Source organism: Malaclemys terrapin, chromosome 6 (genome assembly GCF_027887155.1).
Source record: "Malaclemys terrapin pileata isolate rMalTer1 chromosome 6, rMalTer1.hap1, whole genome shotgun sequence".
Classification (NCBI taxonomy): Eukaryota; Metazoa; Chordata; order Testudines; family Emydidae; genus Malaclemys; species Malaclemys terrapin.
This window is the reverse complement of record NC_071510.1, coordinates 90,296,860-90,310,839: the sequence shown is the minus strand read 5'-3', so window position 1 is coordinate 90,310,839 and position 13,980 is coordinate 90,296,860. Positions and strand designations below refer to the sequence as shown.

General features: G+C 41.0%; 1 protein-coding gene across 1 annotated transcript in view; it reads left to right on the top strand.

The window, feature by feature from the left end:
- HOMER1 (homer scaffold protein 1) overlaps positions 1-13,260 on the top strand; it is a 134,739-nt gene extending 121,479 nt beyond the window's left edge. The window contains exons 8-9 of the mRNA XM_054032977.1: positions 1,183-1,263; positions 8,975-13,260. Of these exons, the coding sequence (XP_053888952.1) occupies positions 1,183-1,263; positions 8,975-9,163 (270 nt within the window). The 3' untranslated portion in view covers positions 9,164-13,260. The remainder of the gene's footprint in view (positions 1-1,182; positions 1,264-8,974) is intronic.
- The last annotated feature ends 720 nt before the right edge of the window (positions 13,261-13,980 follow it).

Sequence of the window (13,980 nt, the reverse complement as noted above, 5' to 3'; positions counted from 1 at the left end):
GCGGGAATTGGCTTTTGTGCCTCCCCCATTACCAAAGATTCTATAACGAGCAGTATATAGGAACATTGGCATTGCCATACTTGATCAGACCAGTAGTCTCCAACAGTGGCCAGCACCAGATGTTTAAGAGAAAGTGCAAGAAACCCGGACATTGGCAGTTATGGAATAACTTCCCCACAGGGTAAGTTTTTTTCCTAACCCCTGTAAGAGATCGGCTTGTGTCCTGAGATGTGGAGATGTGTATTGGTTTCTTTTTTCCTGTTGTTTTTTAATCCTTACTATTGTAATTCTGTATGCTCTTTTATCCATGTAAACATCCAGTCCTTCTTTGATTCCTGCTAAGCTCTTGGCCTCAGTGATATCTTGTGGCAAATTGGTCAACAGGGTAATTGTGCATTGTGGGGGAAAATATTTATCAGTTTTAAAGTTGCTGCCTTTCAATTTCATTGACTAACTGCTTGTTCTTGTATCATGAGAATGAGTGAACAGAAATGTCTGATCTAATCTCTATACCATTTATTTTGTACACCTTTATTATCTTCATCCCCTCATACTTTCTCTAAACTAAAAACACCATTCTTATCCGTCTCTCTTCATATGGCAGTCAGTGGTCAGAACTTTGTGTTCAGGCAATTTCTGTCTGTTCCCTCTCTCTTGCCGCTGCTGGCTTCATCCCTTGCTAATGATATAGGAAGCAGCTCCCCACTGAAGTCTGGATTTCTCTTTTGAAAAGGAGGAGGAGTACATTAGTGTACACTAAAATATATTTTTTAAATAAATACAGACCAGGATTGAATTTTTAATTACCATGACCCTCAATTTTCCAGAAAAAATATTCCAGCCTTGCTGGGGTGGGAGAGTAAGAGAAACTCCACAAAGTTTAAATGTTGATGGCAAATATGTTGTTTGAATTACTACACTTTTCAAGATGGAATTGCTCATTGTTGGTGTATGAATGTCTAACATGCAGATGAATAAATTACAGAAGTTGCTGATTCCATACTATTAGTGTGTGTGGGGGGGGAGTTTGAACTCCACACACGAAGTGTCAAGATAAGCAGCTGCTCAGTGTCAGTTTTGGTATAATTGGAATGATTTGGCCAGGAAGAGACTAAGTGGCTTATTTGCACTGAGTTAAGATCCGGTAATATGTTGTTAAAAGAATTGTTTTTGCTTCCTCAGGAAATAGAAAGATTGAAACAAGAAATTGATAATGCCAGAGAGCTTCAGGCACAGAGGGATGCTTTGACCCAGAAGCTCCAGGTAAGCGTCAGTATTATATATATATTAATTTAAATGTAGGAGAAAAAGGAAGATGGGCAATAGGCAGACACTTATATTTATCATATGTGCAGCTTATTTGTTCCTAGCTAGGTTCAGCCAAACTGGCAGAGAGAGGTTTAACTTATGCCTCCATGAACCAGTCTGGACTCCATGTCCTCCAGGGGGAATTCACACCAAATTGCCATTTGCCCTCCCTTGGGCCATTTGATCTAACTGCTCCATAGGGGAGCAGTTTTAAGTTGCAGCCGGAGCTCCATAGAAGCCACTGTAGTGGAACCTGCTTAGGAGATGCACCACATGAATGCATTCTCTGGCCACATTCCTTCACTGGTCAACACTGTTCCCATTTTGAGCACTTCTTGGCTTCTCTCAGGCCTTTCTGGCAGCAAGGCCAGCTCCAGGGTTTTTGCCGCCCCAAGCGGCGGGGAAAAAAAGAAAGCCTCGATTGTGATCGGCTGCAGCTCCACTGTGCCGCTTTCTTCTTCGGCGGCAATTCGACGGCAGGTCCTTCCCTCCGAGAGGGACAGGGACCCTCCTCCGAAGAGCCCGACGTGCCGCCCCTTCCCCTTGGCTGCCCCAAGCACCTGCTTGCTCAGCTGGTGCCTGGAGCCGGCCCTGTCTGGCAGACCTGCTGCCATTGAGTGCCTTCATCAGGTTCTTTAGCACACACTGGGATGAATCTAGATCAAATTGCAACTGTACTTTAAAATCAAAGTGTCCATATATACAGTATCTCTTTATTCCTTGTTGGTTTGAATAACTCAACAATTCTTAACATTCTCTCAGGAGTCTCTAAACCCAGGATTTGGGTTGGGGGTTTTATCGGGATGCGTTTGTTTTGTTTGTGAAAATTGTTTTTAGAGCTGAATGCCTCCGCAAACTGGAAATGGAACATGGAGCCTTTCATCTCTCAGTCAGTTTAAATGTAGCCCCAATTTGAAAATCATTAGTATGACAATTCAGTATTCCTGTGTAAAATGAATCAGTGGCCTCAGTCTGTCCCTTTAACTGAAAACCCTATGGCAGACTCAGCAGAAGCCCAGATGTAGTTGGTGACTGAACTATTCTTTTATTTTGAGCAGAGATGGGCATTAACTAAGACCCTGTATTCGAACACCTCCAAAATTTAGGAGCTTTGAAATTCGTATCTGAATTGTCTCTCTTGGGCCCATAACGAATTCCTAGAATAGGTCTCTACAGATATAGATTGAAATGTGTAGACAGGGCAAGGAAAAGGCTTGCATTGCCTTTTTCTGTATCTGTTAGAATCATAGAACCATTGGGTAAGAAGGGACTGCAAGGATCATCTAATCTAACCCCCACCAAGATGCAGGATTTGTTGTGTCTAAACCATCCAAGACAGATGGCTCTCCAGCCTCCTTTTTAAAACTTATAATGAAAGAGCTTCCCTATGCAGTCTGTTCCATTGTCCTACTGCTCTTACAATTAGGACGTTTTTCCTGAGATTTAATCTATATCTGCTATGCTGTAGTTTGAACCCATTTCCTCTTGTCTTGCCCTATGTGGCAAGAGAGAACAACTTTTCTCCATCTTTTTTATGGCAGCCTTTCAAGTATTTGAAGACTGCTATCGTGTCCCCCTTAATCTTCTCTTTTTCAAACTAAACAGGCCCAATTCCTTCTGCCTTTGCTCTCATATGGCTTGCATTTCATTCCTTTGATCATCTTTGTCACTTGTCTCTGGATCCTTTCCAGTTTCTCTTTATCCTTTCTATAAATTGGTGACCAAAATGGGACACTACTCCAGCTGAGGCCTAACCAGTGCCGAGTAGAGCAGTACTATCACCTCCTGTGACTTGCATGCTATGCATCTATTAATGCAACCTAAATGCATTTACTTTTTTTGCAACAGCATCGCCTTGCTGACTCATGTTGATGTTGTGATCCACCACAACTCCCAGATCCTTCTCAGCAGTGCTGCTACCAAGCCAGTTACCCCCTCTTCCCTAGTTTGTATTTGTGCATTTGGTTTTTCTTTCCTAAGTGTAGCACTTTACATTTGTCTTTGTTGAATTTCATTTTGTTGTCTATAGCCCAGTTCTCCAATTTATCAAGATCCCTCTGAATTTTAGTTCTCACGTTGCAGTGGGGGAGGTCTAGGTTATATATTATGAAAAAATATTTCATTAGGAGGGTGGTGAAGCACTGGAATGGGTTAATTAGGGAGGTGGTGGAATCTCCATCCTTAAAGGTTTTTAAGGCCTGACTTGACAAAGCCCTGGCTGGGATGATTTAGTTGGGGCTGGTCCTGCTTTGAGCAGGGGATTGGACTAGATGACCTCCTGAGGTCTCTTCCAACCCTAATCTTGTATGATTTTATGAGGAGTCAGTCCTGGGTCTGGTATTATTAAATATTTTTATTAATGATTTGGATAATGTAGTGGAGAGTATGCTTATAACATTTGGAGATGACACCAACCTGGGAGGGTTGCACGCACTTTGAAGACAGGATTAGAATAAAAAATGACCTTGACACATTAGAGAATTAGTCTGAAATCAACCAGATGAAATTCAAAACAGACAAGTGTAGTAGTTGGCAGAGGTGAAAGTAAGCCAGTACGGTGTACCGGCAAGAGCCAGTACGCCATGCCGGACTGGACCGACTTCCGTGGCGGGGATTTAAAGGGCCCAGGGCTCCAGCCACTGCGGGGAGCTCCGGGCCCTTTAAATCCCCGCCAGAGCTCTGGCAGCCGGGCTCCCGTGGTGATTTAAAGGGCCCAGAGCTCCGCGGTGGCTGGAGCCTGGGCCCTTTAATTTGCCCCTGAGCCCCGGGGCTCCCAGCCGCCTCTGCAGCTGGTAGCTCCGGGATGATTTAAAGGCCCTGGGGCTCCCAGCCACAGCAGGAGCCTCAGGGCCTTTAAATCTTGAACGGCCCCGCCTCTTCTGGTTGAGGCCACAACCCCGCTCTGGACTCCAGCGTACCAGTAAGTCCTTTAAGTTACTTTCACTCCTGGTAGTTGGCAACCTACCACATGTGGCGCGTCAGGCTAAGCGGGGGGAGAGGGATAGCTCAGTGGTTTGAGCATTGGCCTGCTAAACCCAGGGTTGTGAGTTCAATCCTTGGGGGGGGCCACCTAGGGATCTGGGGCAAAATCAGTACTTGGTCCTGCTAGTGAAAGTAGGGGCGGGACTTGATGACCTCTAAGGGTCCCTTCCAGTTCTATGAGATAGGTATATCTCCATATATTATTGACCATCCACAGGCACGGCCGCCCCCAGCTCCCAGTGGCCGCCCCTGAGCGCTGCAAGTTTCAGTGCTGTAAAGTAGCAGTGTAGACAGTGCACCAGCGCTGGGAGCCATGCTCCCAGCACTGGTAGTCACTCCCCTTGTGGGGGTGGTTTTTTTACAGCTGGTGCGCTTTAATATTGCTAGTGAAGACATACCCTTAGGTTAGATGTTAGGAGGAAAAGCTTTAACTATGTAGCTCTGCTCTGGACTAGGTTTCCAAGGGAGATTGTGGAATCTCCATCTTTAGAAGTTTTTAAGAGCACGTTGGACAAACATCTGCCAGGGATGGTCTAGGTTTACTTGGTCCTGCCTCAGCAAAGGGGTTTGGACTTGGTGACTTCTCAAGGTCCCTTCCAGCCCTACATTTCTGTGAATCTCTGATCCATCACCTGTTTTCAGATCTTGTCTAAAAACAGATGTTTTCTCCTTTCTGCATAACCATTCATTTCTCTCCTCTCTCTTCTATTTTTTATTTTCAATTTAATGTATTGTGTTCCTCTAAAATGTTTTGAAATACAGCTTGTTTAAAAAAGGCTATACAAAATAAAGTACGTCACATTGTCCTGCATATCAACTAGATAAAAATCTATTGATGAACAGGAATGAAACAGAGAGTAATCCATTAATGGTAAGAACTCCAATGGGGAACAGTATCAAATAAGCTATCACAGTAGAGGGGTAAGTATCGGGAGCCTTGTTAGTTAATATTTTCATTAATAATGTAGAGAAAGCATACGCAATCAGCCATGATCACATAAGCTCACAATAAGTAAGTATTCCTTTATTAGAATAGCAGATTCATAAATATAGCTTTTACTCAAAACATGTATATTTATTTAATTCTAATCTGTTTACTACATACCTTGCACTAAGATCCACAGGACTTTATTATGATGAAAACAACAAACACTATTTGTTGTGTTAATATTTTTTTCATTTAGAATAAAAATGTATTAAAAAATTAATCACAGTACCATTATAGGAGGAGCTCAAAAACACAGGACAGAATATAGCTGCAAATGGACCTGGAGAGATCAGAAGAGCGAGTTGATTATAACAAGATGAGATTCATTACTAATAAAGTTAAATCTCATACCTACAGATAGGAATGGAGAGAGACAGCTATCTGGAAGGCAACAAGTGTGAGAAAGACCTAGTTGTAATAGCAGACACTAAACTAAATATGAACTTGCAAGGCAATACCTGTGCTAAAAATGCTAGTGCTATTCTTTGGGGTGTATATATATAGGAAGGTTGTATGTAAAGCTAGGGAGATAACATTTTCATAACACTTCTGCAACAGTAGCTGGAATATTGCATGCAGTTCTGTTTCCTGCAGATTAGTAAGTATGCTAAATACAAAGAAGGGAAACAAATATGATGCAAGAATTGGAGGAAAATATATATGAGGAAATATTTGGGGAGCTAACTGTGTATAGTTTAGAAAAGAGAAGACAAGAAAGGGACTTAAATACAGTCTGTAAGTACCCACAAGATAATTTAAATGAAAGAAAGTAAGTATTCATATTCTCAAAAGATATTAGGACAAGGAGCAAGGGCACAGTAAGGAAAGGAATGTTTATGCTAGATATTAGATAAAAATTCCTAACTTTGTAAGAGCAGTTGGACTGTGGACTAGATTGAGGAAGGTGTTCAATATTAGATATAGGCAAATCAGCCATTATTTAGACCTGGATGATGTACATATTCAGGGTTACTAATATTTAGATGATATTCACACATCCATCTACATGAATATCATTAGATATGAAAAATGTTCTAGTACATCCTCTTGCCCTCCCTGATTACAGCATGTTAAGATCTTGGGGTTAAGGAAGACATCCCACTGCATGTAGCATTGGGAAATGGAGAAGGGGCTCTGCCAGGAGGTCAGAAAGATAAGAGGAGAAAGAGCAGCAATCAGTTCCACTCTGGAAAGAAGAAATAGACATTGTGCAGCTAAGAAAATTTTAAAGAGTTAACACCTTCTTTTTAGGCATATGTCACTGATGATCTGGATAAAGGGGGTCTGATTCTTTACTACATTGCATTTGTGTAATCATTTACATGTAATTTGCTCCAGTTTTACACATTTCACAGCACAGGTGTAAACACTAAAGAGCAGGGCAATAGAATTTAGCACAGATATGGATTCAAAGATGGACAATTGGTCTGTTCTGTTATGGCAATTCTTACATACCTGGTAATAATAGGAGCCTACAAAGCAATGCCAAGTGCTCCAAGCAATGCCATTCAGTATAAATAAGTCTGAACTGCATCTTTTTCAGTCAATTCTCCCTTCTAAGTACTTCCAGAACTATCATATTCCGTTATAAACAGACTAAAAGCACTCTGCTGTGGACCCCGAGAGCAAGGGGGTCATAGGGTTTTGTACAAGACACAATAATCAAAACCCAGTTATTTGTTAAGATTTTTTAATACTCATATCTGTTTACAAATGAAAAGCAAGCACAGGGTTCCAGTTTAACTTTAATGTAACCCATGACCACATGCTCACGTAGGGTGGGTTGCTGTGCATACATGTAAGTGTGGTTTTAAGCCTCCTTTATGATTCCCTGATCCTGCGGCTTTCTGGCCCATAAGGGCTGCTGAAATCTGTGCTTTCTGCCACATGCTCCAGGGGCTGTTCTTTGGGCCTTGAGGGGCTTTGGCCACATTACCTTTCCCCAGGTTGCACTCCGTGACCAGTAGTCAAGAGGTGGGACGGTGTAGGAGCCAATACAGTTATCTGCACCACCCAAGGATTTCCCTGTGCAGTGAGAAGCTGATTACATTGACTTTAGGGTAGCTTTGAGCCACTCGGTGCCCCATCATAGGTGGGTGCTTATTGTCCTCGTCCAGCTCCCACTGGTGTATGGCTGGGTCCATATCAATGGAAAACATTAGTACAGTCCTTAGGTTAAGTGAGTGTGGGAGGGGGGGAAATGGTAACAGGCAGTGCAGAGAGGGGAGGTGGTGAATGGAGGCAGCTGCAGGGGAGAGGAGGACACACAGGAGGAGTAAAAGTGGCCACTGTAAATTGACCCCGTCTCAAAGTGGTTTTCAAGAGCAGCTTGAAACCAGTCATCGTAAATCCTAAAATGGGAACTATTAAATATTCCAAATTTAATTTGATAAACTGCAACTGAGTTGAAAGTGACTGTTCTGTCACAGAGTGCTGCTGAAAGGGCAGCTGGGTTTCTGGGAGATGGGAGGAACGAGGGGAAGTCCAAGTAGCCCACAAAATGATGAAAATTTTTTTATAAATAAATATATAAATAATTTTTCTTGTCCGTTTCCTGAAAACTGTTTTTCATAGTGGAAGGTATATTATATAAACCCTCCCTGTGCTATTTATAAAAGGGTTTTAAATAATTGAAATTTAAAATTGAGACATACTCAAATAACAATAAGCTACACCAGACACAAATGAGGCTCATGTTGATAACTTGTCAGGAGCCCAAGGGCAGCACGCAATTTGCATAAAATGGAGCTTATTATAGCTGCCCTCCTCTTTAATACGTGACCCACAGAGATTAGAGGTCCGAGCATACAGTTCTGCATCTTGAGCTGACAGCCCGGATTTGAGCAGCATCATGTTCTGTGACCTATAGCAACTGTGGGCTGCTCCTCTGCCTTAAAGATGAGAAAAGACATTTGCCATGGTGTAATTCCCCTTGAGCTGCATTTGAGATGCGGACACATTGTCTCCCCTCCTACCCACTGTTCTATTGGAACAGCGTCTATGTATGGCAGCTCAGAAACTACTCAAATAGCACCCAGGAGCAGAGAGAAGCTCTGAAACATATATTTCAGTAAAATAAAAGATGTAATTATTATTTTGTGGTTGTTTATACGTTCGTACAGTTATCTTGATCTTGATATTAGTCTTACTCTATATAGAGGAAATGTGTAGTGTGAAATAGCATATACAGTGGGTTTACAGTGGGATAGTTTTCATTCATACATGAAGTAATGTCTAAGATATAAGATCATTCTTTTTATTTAGTGGGGTGTGTGTCTTTGAGTAATCTATGTATTCTAAAATGGAGAATGGCTAAGATTAAAATAATCCCTTGAGAAGCCACTTTCATTAAGTGGCATATTTATATAACAGAAACAATAGCAAATTTACTTCAGTTAATGTCTTGCATTCAATATGGCACTCAGTGGCTAAATAATTTTATCACTCTGTTCCAAATGTCCTGTCCCTTGGATGTTTTACTGAGAAGATAAAAGGAAGATAGTGTTTTTTCAAATTCCTCATTGGCCTTTAACAAAAACCTGTTTTTTAGTTAGCAGTAACTGAAAGATTGCAAATAATTTAATTGTGGTCTTTTAAAACTTGTATTAACTAAGACAGACATGAATGACAGCAGAAAGAGAAAACTTCATTCTATTTATAAACAGTACATTAACATACTACATGTTTTCTCTGAAGGAAGTAGAAATTCGAAACAAGGACCTGGAAGGACAGCTGTCTGATCTAGAGCAACGTCTGGAGAAAAGTCAGAATGAGCAAGAAGCTTTTCGCAATAACTTGAAGACACTTTTAGAAATTCTTGATGGAAAAATCTTTGAACTAACAGAATTACGAGATAACCTGGCCAAGCTAATAGAATGCAGCTAAAGAAATGGGATTTCAGTGCCAATCATCTTAAAGATGCACTGTCTCTCTTCATAGGACTATGTTGGGCTCTGCATCAAAGTTGCACAAAATTAGAAAAATGCTCCTCCAAGAGGGCCTATTTTAAATTTGAACAGTATATTTCAATGTAAAATTTAGAATTCATCTTGTAGCTAGTTAAAAAAGAAAACACTTGAATTACAAATTACCTCCATGTATATTATTGGCCATAAATAACTTGAAGAAAGATATTAACAGTAATTAAATGCAATGATTTTCTAATTATTAGCCAGTGGAAGAATTAGCAGTGTCCCAGGTCACATCCCCTTTTTGTGTTAGACACAATGTAGATTATCTGCTTTTTTATTTAATTAAGATATCTAATTGATGTGTTTTGTGCAAAAACTTAGTGATGACAGCCCTGTCTTTTGTTGTAATCTTAATAATTTCTCAGGATATTTTGCACTGTTGAGAAACAGTGCCATTACCAATTAATTCTTGCCAGGAGTGAGAGAGAATTGCATCTTTAATTGAAACATAGTTAATAGAACTGCTTGTATAGAGTTCTTCCTTTTTTTTATACTGGAAGATACTGTATTTCTTTATGAAGTTCACTCTGGTGTTCTATAATATTGTCCAGTGTATGGTTTACTTTCCATATTAATTCCATGTATTTACAATGAGATACTGTCTCCCATTTTATTACACATTTTGAAGCCAACCAATGAAGGCAGGTGAGTTCCTCAGAAAAAAAGTATTTTTAAATTTAAAATTTGACATACACAGCTAAATATAGATAGCCAGTCATTTATTGTCTGGCCATATTAAACATCAAATATAATTAGAATGTGCAGTTACTTGAAGATGTTTTATTAGCCTATTTTGCAAGAAATCTTTTCTGAATGATCAGTGCATTTCAGTTTTGTGTGATAATGGCTAGTGGAGAACACTGTTTATTGATCATGTTAAGGAGATGGCGCTATTACAAGGGGATTATCTTTACGTTGAACTTGCCCAGCCAAGAGAAATGTTTTTAGAAGCTGTGTAGTCATAGCAAATTGAAATGGAGACATGTTTTCTCTGTATAGTTCTTCACACCACATCTTTATCAAAACCACACCAGGCAATATTCTGAACTGTTATAGTTGTTTAAAAAGAGGAACTGAATTCACTTATCCTCAGTGAATGGGTTTTAAAGTTGTTTTGATGTAATTTTAACAGACTTTTGGCAAACATGCATTTCGCTATATAATATATTTATTTTAAGAAAAGTCATTGAAAGGTAAGCCAAGTGTTATATGTTTGCTTATTGAATGGGAAGTGCATCAAAGTATGTTGTTGCCATAAATTGCCTGCAATGTTGGAGAGGGTTTTTTTTTTTTTAAATGTATGAATGAGTATCAGACTCAAGAGTCTCAAGATGCACTGAGTTTTTGTTTGCGCCCAAAATGAATTTGAATGTTAAATACAAAATCCAGATGATTACTAAATTTGTATAACAGACAATTTTCTCCACTTTTACAGAGTGATATTCAAAACTAGAAAACGTAGGTCTGGTTTGTATGTGTGTGTACCGTATATATAATACACACATTCTAATTTACATTGGAAAGAGAGAAAATACCTGGTTTGTTTATAAAATATCATTTTTTCTTTACAAGTGATTTATCAGGTTCCCCTGACAAGTCAGGAGAACAGTTTAGATCAAATACTAAACCATCATGTATTATACTATATGTACTGTACACACCATTTACATTTCCTTCATATTTTTAGGGTATTTTCTCACCTATTTTATTTATTAAGAGGGGGAAAAGCTTAGTTCAGCGTGCGTGTGGTTGAAAGCTTTCTGTGGTGAGTTACATATTTTTTATGTGGTGGATGTTAAATGATGATGATATGGGTAACTTCATCAGGTGAGCAGAAATCACCAGATTTTAATTTACATGAAGATATTTGGGGCTGATTCTCTTGTGATTTATACCAGTGATTACACACAGAAGAATCTGCAATGATGTCAGTGGAGTTACACTGGTTAAAACTGGTTTATGTGCCAGGAGAATCAAGCCCATTAAAACTGGATGGGCTTAATTAGGAGGAAGTAAAAGGAAAAACAATAGCAAGTTGATAGGATAATAAATGTGATATTATTTAAAATTATATTATCTGAACTTTTAAAAATATCATTTAAATGTGGGAAAATAGCTTACAAAAATATTTCCACTTAAATTTTTTGTATACGTGTGTTACATGAGTATTTTTATGTATACATACATACACATATGTATATATAGTACATGGGAAAAATTTAGATGTGCACATTTTTAATATTTTCCTAGTGAAATGAAATTTAAAATTGGAAAATAATATTTGAAAATTTCTTTTCTCATAAAGTAGAGATGCTTGATTTCATTTTTTAAAATAATTCAATCTACTGAGGGCTGCACCTTTGAATTCCCAAGTAGTTGTCAAACATGGATATGGGATAAGGTGGACATAAGTGCACATATAAATAAAATCTTATTGTTAAGAGTATTTTAAATGTTCATTTTCAGTAGGTGAGTGTGTAGAAATTGTAATCTAAAGTGCATAATTAGGTGGTTATACCTACTGTAGCCTCTCCACTTCTGTATTAAGATATTTGAAACATTAATTTTTCCCCAGCGACAGGTATTATACATTGTATCCAGGGGCAGCTCTAGGCACCAGCAAAGCAAGCACATGCTTGGGGCAGCCCATTTGCAGGGGCGGCAGGGATCCAGCATGGGAGCTGAGAACCAACAGGGGGCCCTGGGAGCTGTAGTTCCTTGGTTAGCTCCCTGCCTATAGAGCCAGCCCTGGAGCAGGGAAAGAACTACATTTCCCAGCATTCCTTTGGCCACTACCAACAGGAAAGAGGGGGAGGGAGTGAGGAAGCTGAGACCTCATTCTACAGCCTGCTTTGAATGGAGAGCTGCACTGGGAAGGTAGGGATACCATATTTTAACATTCAAAAAATAGGACACTCCACGGGGAGGGAGGGTAGCCCCACCCTGCCCCCATCCACTCCCTCCGACTGCCCCCCACAGAAACCCCAACCCATCCAACTCCCCTGCTCCCTGTTCCTTGATCACCCCCCCCCAGGACCCCTGCCCCAACTGCCCCCCAGATCCCACCCCCTATGTAAGCCCCACTGGTCCTTGTCCCCTGAGACACCCCCCCAAGTTCCCCACTAGGACTCCACCCCCTACCTGTCTCTTGACAAACCCCTGGGACTCCCATGCCTATCCAACTGCTGCCTGTCCCCTGAGTGCCCCCCCGAACCTCTGACCCATCTACCCCCCCATCTCCCTGCCCCTGACTGCCCCCCCGAACCTCCGCCCCATCCAACCCCCCCACTCCCTGTCCCTTGACTGCTCCCCCGGAACTCCCTACCCCTTTTCCAACCTCCTAGCCCCCTTACCATGCCACTCAGACCAGTGTGTCTGGCTTCACGCAGTGCCAGACACGCTGCTGCATACATGCTGCCGTGCTCCCCTGCGGAGCCACAGCCCCCTCCCCCCCCCCAGCACCTGCCTTCCAGATTTGATAACCTCAAAATTCAGGAGTACTCAAGCTCAGTTACTTCATTTCTCCCAAATCAAATATACTGATCCACTGTAACGTGCTGTAGAAAAAGTAGGATAAAATTGAGCAAGAAATGCTTCCCAGTGGTTATTAGGACTGGAATTGCTATTTTCAGCACCCATTGCCTTTTTTGTTTGTTTGTTTGTTTGTTTGTTTAAAAGGAATACAGTGATATCGCATTGGGAAATTCCCCATAAAAAGAAAGAGTGGAACAAAAGAATAATAAAGGCACCTCAACTTTCCCTCATTTATGGAGGACAGTCTTATAATATGCATCCAGATATCCTCCAATCACACAAGCTGAAAATTGTTCCACTTTACTGCAGTTCTGTAACCATATGGGAACCAATTCTGTCTGTGTTCTGTGCACATCCAAAATTCCTGCTGAATGACCTGCCCTGGGAGCGAGTTACCAGTGACCCAGGGCTGCAGCGGAAGGAGGGTGCAGGTGGTGGGGGAAGATCCCAGGGCTGGGGCGGCAGGAGGTGTGTGTGTGGGGGCAATGGTAGGGAGTTAGGGGGGAGCCCAGGGCTGGGACGGCAGGGGGTGCAGGTGGGGGAGGGTGAGAGCCCCGGGCAGGGGGGTGCGGGTGGGGGGTGCGGCGAGGAGCCCAGGGCTGGGACGGGGGAGGGAGGCAGCCAAAATTTTTTTTGCTTGGGGCAGCAAAAAACCTAGAGGCGGCCCTGATTGTATTTAACTTTAGATAAAACTGGGAATGCCAGAAAACAACGTTGGGTACTGTAGCCTGAAAATGTGAAGCATCTACACAGGCGAGGAGAGCAATCACATTGTTGTGTATAACTTGTTATATGACAACTATGGAGTCTTGTAAAAAAAAAAAATCATGAAAAAAAAACCCCAACAAGAAAAAGGAAAAAAACTACAAAAATATAATTTTTATTTTGAAAAACACTTGCTGTTCTCTGGAGAATGTACTTTTTCTCTTTATTTTTTTCTTAAAACTTTTTCAAGTATTAAAAAGTGTGCAAGTGATGGCAGCAGTTACCTTAATCCTTCAGGTGCTACTGGATTTTGCATTGGCGTGTCATGTTGTGAAATCCTGACTTTGACATAAAAGGTTTTATAAGTACATCCTCGTCTGGAAAGTTAGTTTTTGGAGTGTCTCTCTCGTAATCTGTATGCCGGAATGATCCCGAAGTTGTATTCTTCTATACAGACGTATTAAAATCTGTCAGCAGTAATATAGGCCATGA